The sequence below is a fragment of the Glycine max genome, chromosome 13 (assembly GCF_000004515.6).
Source record: "Glycine max cultivar Williams 82 chromosome 13, Glycine_max_v4.0, whole genome shotgun sequence".
In the NCBI taxonomy this organism is placed as follows: domain Eukaryota; kingdom Viridiplantae; phylum Streptophyta; class Magnoliopsida; order Fabales; family Fabaceae; genus Glycine; species Glycine max.
This window is the reverse complement of record NC_038249.2, coordinates 36,197,226-36,203,958: the sequence shown is the minus strand read 5'-3', so window position 1 is coordinate 36,203,958 and position 6,733 is coordinate 36,197,226. Positions and strand designations below refer to the sequence as shown.

Genomic DNA, 6,733 nt, shown 5'->3' with positions numbered 1-6,733 from the left:
TGGGGGAGCTTGCAAGGCGTGAAGTGAGACCCCATTGTTTAAGCAAAAGGAGGAAGGGGACGAAGATTATTGGTTCTGGCATGAGTGGAGATATTTTGAAGCACAAGAAGAGATACACCATTGTTTTAGGCGAAAGGGAGGGAAAGAAATTGAAGTTCAAAGCTTGGGATCTCAATGGGTGGAGTGGGTTGAGGCAAGAGTGGGATATTTTGTTACATTGATAGTGAATATTCAATGTTTTTGATAGTTAAATGGAACTAAACTTGTTTTGTACCACAAAAAGAAGATAGTTTAATCGAATGTTTCTTGAAAAGTTGAGTGTCATTAACATGTATTTTTTTTTCTAACCATTTGATATCTAAATAATTTTTGATATCTAAATAATTTTCTCCTATCTAACCATTTGATACCTTTAGTTATGATTTTATTTTCAAACTTTGGGATTAAATCCCGAATTTTGATTGAAAAACTCAAGAATCAAACCAGTTATATCAGTAACTTTTGATTTAACATTATGTTTGTTTGAGTTGAAAGTGAAAGACGATTGAAATGAGATGAAAGTTGGTTTTCATTGTTGTTTAATTGGAATGAATTAGAGATGAAAAAATAAAATCACGTTTGGAATGGCTTTACACACCACATCCGCTACAAAAACTACGTCCAAAGCTTCAATGATCGAGAAGTTGTTTCTTATTACTTCAAATGAATGTGGAGAGAGAATGGCGATCCATGTTGATTTTTTTTTCCACACACACTTAAAAAATTCGTGGGACTCACTAAATCGGAGAAATCGACAATATATTTCCTTCATTACAAAACAATCACTCCTTTATTTCTCATATGCTCGCAACTCTGGTGGCATCAACTGTTCACCCATGAGCTTTGTTTTATTTTATTTTATTTTCAAACCGTGATCTTTGTCTTCTCCTGGAGCTCTCTTCACAAACTTTGTTAAACAAAATCAGTTGTTTACAAAGGCACTTAATCGATTATGCCTGGCTTTTTATTTTTTTAAAAGTTTTCGTATAAAAAAACAAAATAAATACTATTTGTTAGTTGGGGTAAAATGATTTTTTTCTTTTCTTACCTACCTATTTCACTTCAAATATTTAATCTTTTTTCCATTTTCTTTCATCTAAACTAAACAATCTTACTTTTCACTTTTTTTTTTTACTCTCTTTCATTTCTTTTCATTCATTTTCCACACTTTCATTTATTTGATTTCCACTTTACAAAATACAAGCTAAGGGACCATTACATGTAATTTTTTATGATATTTTATTTTATAATAAAATGAGAAAATTGAATAGAAGATCAAAAGAAAAGAGAAGAAGGGGGAGGGGGGGCAAGTTTTTTTATTTTAAAAAAAGAGGCACATAAAGAAATGCTTTTAGGCCTTGTGATCAAGCTGTTTCTTTTCGGTTATCTGGTCAGCTTAAACTATGCACCATTTTTTCCCATAAAACTAGGCCTTAAAAGTCCCTATATCCCAGGACTAATTTTAGGCTGAAACATAGACCCATCTACCTCGGCTTAGTAGTCTCATTTACTGTCATAGGCCCACAGATCATAATGTCTCGGTTCGTTTTCTACATCCATTATGGCAACGGAGTGATGTCAATCAATGTGTATGCTAATTATTAAATCATAAAAAAAATTACAACAGAAATTGCTGGCAACTTTTTTCTTTTTTGGCGATAAATTGCTGGCTACTTAATAAGGCTTAATACACAGTTTTACCACAATTTTGAGCTGTATATATAATATGAATCTTTGGCTGAATAGTCATTTCATTGATGAGGTATAAGATTTTACGTAAAAAAACTTTGGAAAAAACACAACGGTGATCTGTCATATTATCAACATGGTCCAAATAAAGACACATTACATTAAAGCTCCTAGGCTGTGTTTATTGAACATGATGTAACAAACCAAATCCTGTCCAATCCAAACACGCTCGCACATCTCAGTTTACACTTCATTGCAAAATAGGGGCAAAGATTGCATTGACATTGATAATTCCAATGCCTTATGGTTGGGATTATGATGTACTCCTATATCAGCCTTTGAAAGGCATAAAAAATGTTAATCTGTAAGTATTATGTAAGTTACCAAATCATTAGGCAGTTGCAGGATTGGTAGGTGACTGGCACATTTGGTCATGTAATTCTCCATTGCAAGAACATTCTTTACAGCTAGCTATTAGCACCAAAATACAATAGCATGTTCTACATGGGCCTGTTTTTAACTTTAATAAAAGGGATATAGCAAAGCTCTCATTCATTATAAAGGATAAAAGATGAGATGCACTAAGTAGCAAAATGCCCTGGCTATCTGTGAACCACAGAATTTTCTTTCCATTATGAAATATACTCCCCTTAGAGCTTGAGTGATACGTACATTGGAATCTTTATGCTCCTCAATTTTAAAGTCTAGTCAGCTTCGAATTTATGGCCTGGATATTAATGCATGAGATTCTGAATTGCATTTGTAGCTCAAGCCTTAAAGAAGGAATGGAACACTGCAAGCTTACAGCCATGTCAGCTCATGTGGCCTTATATTTTTCATTACAACAGACTACTCCTCCAACCAAATTTGCATATTCTCCCAATGACGATATGCTGTGAAATTTACTTGACATCTCTATAAAAACTTATGAGGCAAGAGAACTTTCAGAACCGGTGCTTTGGAAGATATGGCAATGATATCCCCATCTTTGAAAGTATAATTGACATGAGAACCATCAATATATATCACACCTTTTCTACAAGTCCATGTGGCCACTATTGTCTGGTTACGTTTGATCAACCCATGCATATAGTTTGAGGTTGCCCCCAGTGAAATAGGTTCTCTTAACATGTATTGGAGATCCTGAGATAAAATGGGCATTGGAAATCCACCTGCTGATTGCATTGCAGCAGTTGAACCAGTGGCTGTTGAAACTCTTAGACCACTTGATCTGCAGTTCACAAGAGGAGAACATGGCTGGTCACCCTCTTTGATTCTGCAAAAATACATGCTTAATTGGCTTCTTTTCTGAAAATTAATGAACTGATATGGAAATAAGATGTATGAGTTGAAGGGTTTTTTTTTTTAATTTCTCATAGTGAAGCTCTTACCTGAAGGAGAACCTAGAAACTGAAGCAGGACATGGATGCGCAATTAAGATATCATTGAGAGCATATGTTGACAAGTCTAGTCCATTCACAGACATCATGATCCTCGTTAGCTCAGAAGGAACAATTTGACCTTCAAGTATACTGTCTAAAACCTGAAAAAGATTTTAAAAACTAGATAGAAGAAACATTATACTGAAAGCAACAAAATCTAAAGATAAAAATAATTTCTAATTCCTAATTTTAACACAAGTCACAAGTTTTGTCTATATTTTATTTATTACACTTTGTCCCATTTTCACTTTTCAATTCCCCATATAAGTAGGACTGTAGGAGAATGCTCGGCATAAAATTCATGTGTAGAGACAGAGAGAAAATCCCTTAATTTGCATATATCATGTTATCATATTGGGGAAACAAAAAATTGTATGTTTTAGGACATACAAATTTGAAATTTGATAACTTTTATTTTATGAAGAGATTCCCATTCAAAAGATATCACTTGTGCTGCAGGCTTGCAGCTCATCAACTTATGGACTACCTTGGTATCAAATTGTAAGTTTTGTAACAAAATTGAAACCTGCATCAAAGTTGAGTAGCCAAAAAAGTATTTATAAAGGAGGGAAATGGATGCTGGATACACATCTATGAAGGTTTTCTCATTTCTCACCATTGATTAGAAGTACATTCTGAACCTCTCAAATCAGTCCTATCTCTATTCCATGCTAAACTGGCTTTGACAGGTAAGTCACAATATAAGGATTAAATTGGTTTCACAGGAGTAATTACTGGTTCATCATTATGATAAATTAACAATAGTGTCATCAAATTTTAACATTTCAAGTTACTGCATATTCAAACTTTCATTCAACACATGCTTACTGCCACACCTGAAGGAGTAGCAAGGAAGAAAAAAATCATTACTGTTAGTATTTCCTCCACAGGCAGAAAAGAATTAATCTCACTTGTTCAAAGTTTTCAACAGTAGCAGCACAAAGATGGCCCGTGCTTCTGTGAGCATCAAACTCACTGCCGAACTCTTCCACCTATTGCAAATGAAATATGATCAAAATAGGCCTGGTCAGGTTGGTTATTTATCAGCATAATCCAAATGATGATCAAATAAAATATTTGAACAATGAAGCTAATATATCAATATTAAAACCAAAACTACATGTATATATACCTCATCAATCTGTGTAGGGTCAGAATTCACTCCAAGAACAGGAATTTTGTCATCCATTAAATGGCTGGCCTGCAGAAGAGTTCCATCACCACCAACTGTAACAACTAGGTCAACATCATTGATGGGCTGTGACAAATTGTTACGGTGCACAGCTTTCCATTCAATTGACTTTTTTTGCAGAATGGCTTGACAAAAGTTTATTGCATCATGGTGCACCTTTCTCCTATTCTCCAAGAACTGTAAGATCTGCAATTTTTCCAACAGCATTCAAATTTCAAATAACACTAGTAAGAACTACAATTATACCAAACATCCAAGTAAACATGCAAGCCCCAAACCCTGGAAAAACCCCTTATTAACTAACACATCAAGTAGGAATCAAAGCATAAAAATCAGTTTAGTAGTATACTATATTCTTGGAGAAATGCTAGCAACATGTTCTTTGACACACTCTTTCTTATTGGATGAAATTTATTGAAAATGACAATTTTGTGGGTCTCACATCATATTTAATGGTTCTCTCTCCTGATGTTGTAGTTTTCAATAAATTCTAACCAATTAGAGAGAATGTGTTTGAAGAAGGGTGTTAGAGAGTGTGTTCCTAGGACTCCTCATATTCTTATCCTTTTCTTCTAACATACACACACATAGCAATTTAGAAGAGCTAATCTTGACCATTCATGTATGGCTAGTTATATAGTCAACATTAGCTCGTCTGATGAGAGCGCACTATCACCTGATATCCTTCACACGCACGTGCACAACCACACACACACACAGTTATTTTCATGATTCTAGTTCATTCATAAGAAATTACTACCCCATGTTTTACCGATACAAACAAACACATAAACAAGCATTGAGCATTGAACTAAAGCTTTACTCAGTAGAGACGCAGGTGGGCAGGAGGGAAATGACAATGTATCTGCAAAGATAAATAAAAATGTTTGATCTTTACATTTCCCACCACAACCCATTTCACATTCCCACAAGCACATCCACACCAACTCCCCACATAGGCATTTCATCAAGCAATATGTGTGCACAAGGGAAAGTGCAGAAACCCTTCAGGCTTCAACCATGGTCTCCTATAAGAAGACTCAAAAACGCAAACAAACCCATCACGGGAAGTGGGTAACCAAGAATTCGAAAGCCGAAAAGGAACATGGTGGATGAAGCATCCGATGATGAGAAGAAGGCATTACCTGAGGGTTGATGTGGGAAGGTGGTGAAGATACACTTAAGGGTTTTAGTAGCAGTAACAGTCTCTTTAGGATCATTTGCCTTTGCTTTTGCTCTTTTGATTCTCCTCAAAACGTCGGCAACTTGAAAATTGCAATCGCAGGAACATACAAACTAGCACTACACCTTTGCTCGTTACCTCGTTAGTTATGCATAAAGATCTTTTTTTCTCAACAAAAAAAAAAAAAAAACATATATTATATATTTTTTTTATTACTTGGACTAAAACAGAATACAAATTTTTGAATTAAACTATAAAAAGTGTGATTTTCACGAAAAAAAATGCAAAATTCCTTTCAATTTGATTCTTTTGAAATATTGATTTTTTATTTTATTTTATTTTAAGATACAATTCTAAAACTTTTTATTTATTTATTTGATATATAAAAACCTATCTCATTAGATTTATCATACATAAATCTTAATATCAAACAAGTTTCATAAAAAAAATATACTTCTATTTATTTATCTTTTCATTTAGATTCAATTTGTTTTTTTAAAATAATGATTACCTTTTATTTGGAGATACAATGTTAAACCTTTTTATTTATCTATTGGAGATGTGAAATTTGTTTTATTAAATTTATAATACATGAATCATTGAGCAAATTTAATGTTTCAAATCAAAAAAGGATTTGTCTCAAAAATAAAATAAAAATGATAATGATTTCAGAAAAAACTATTTTTTTTAAAATGACTAAATTGAATATTTTAAAATAAACATCAAATTGAATTTTAACAGATAAAGTACTAAAAGTATGCTTTAGCATATTACTTTGTGTATTGAATATGCTTAATATTTTTATATAATTTTATTTCCTTAATTTTAATAGTTTATATTTCATTTTTATAATTTATTCATTACTTAAATTAAAGGGGTGTATTGTTATGACTTAAAAATTATTTTTCAAAAGATATTACAATATTTTGTGATTGGGATTTAATAAATTTATATCATAAGAATAAGAATTTTAAATATTTAAGAGAATTTTATGAATTTATAAGATTTAAAAATATTTTATAAATTTTTACATCAACACGACATTTTTTTAGGCATCAACATGACATTTTTTTAAGAAAAAAATTATGAAGTGTTGCACATAAATATCCTCTGTATTGTCTTTAATAAAAAGAGAAGAATTATGTGTGGGAGAAAGAAAATAGGGACTTAGATTTCTCAGCATAATGT

The 6,733-nt window shown here is 32.5% G+C and overlaps 1 protein-coding gene across 2 annotated transcripts; it reads right to left on the bottom strand.

Annotated features, from left to right (window-relative positions):
* Nucleotides 1-2,154: 2,154 nt before the first annotated feature.
* On the bottom strand, nt 2,155-5,712 carry LOC100790441 (NADH kinase). Of its 2 annotated transcripts, none has more exons than XM_003543138.5 (5): nt 5,508-5,712; nt 4,303-4,548; nt 4,082-4,162; nt 3,120-3,271; nt 2,155-3,004 (listed from the first exon to the last, which is right to left on the bottom strand). In XM_003543138.5, exons 1-5 carry the CDS (start codon nt 5,580-5,582, stop codon nt 2,644-2,646), a joined length of 915 nt encoding a protein of 304 aa, XP_003543186.1. In that variant the 5' UTR covers nt 5,583-5,712; the 3' UTR covers nt 2,155-2,643. The 2 variants fall into 2 exon arrangements, with proteins under 2 accessions (XP_003543186.1, XP_040864328.1); XM_041008394.1 differs by having other exon boundaries at nt 2,155-2,959; nt 5,508-5,696.
* Nucleotides 5,713-6,733: the final 1,021 nt, after the last annotated feature.

Excerpts from the sequence above, each read along its gene's own strand:
- LOC100790441 (XM_003543138.5), bottom strand. The coding sequence starts at position 5,582 with ATGATCCTAAAGAGACTGTTACTGCTACTAAAACCCTTAAGTGTATCT. Across the intron at positions 4,549-5,507 it reads CTTCCCACATCAACCCTCAG|ATCTTACAGTTCTTGGAGAA; the intron begins GTAATGCCTTCT and ends GAAAAATTGCAG. Across the intron at positions 4,163-4,302 it reads ACCCTACACAGATTGATGAG|GTGGAAGAGTTCGGCAGTGA; the intron begins GTATATATACAT and ends CATTTGCAATAG.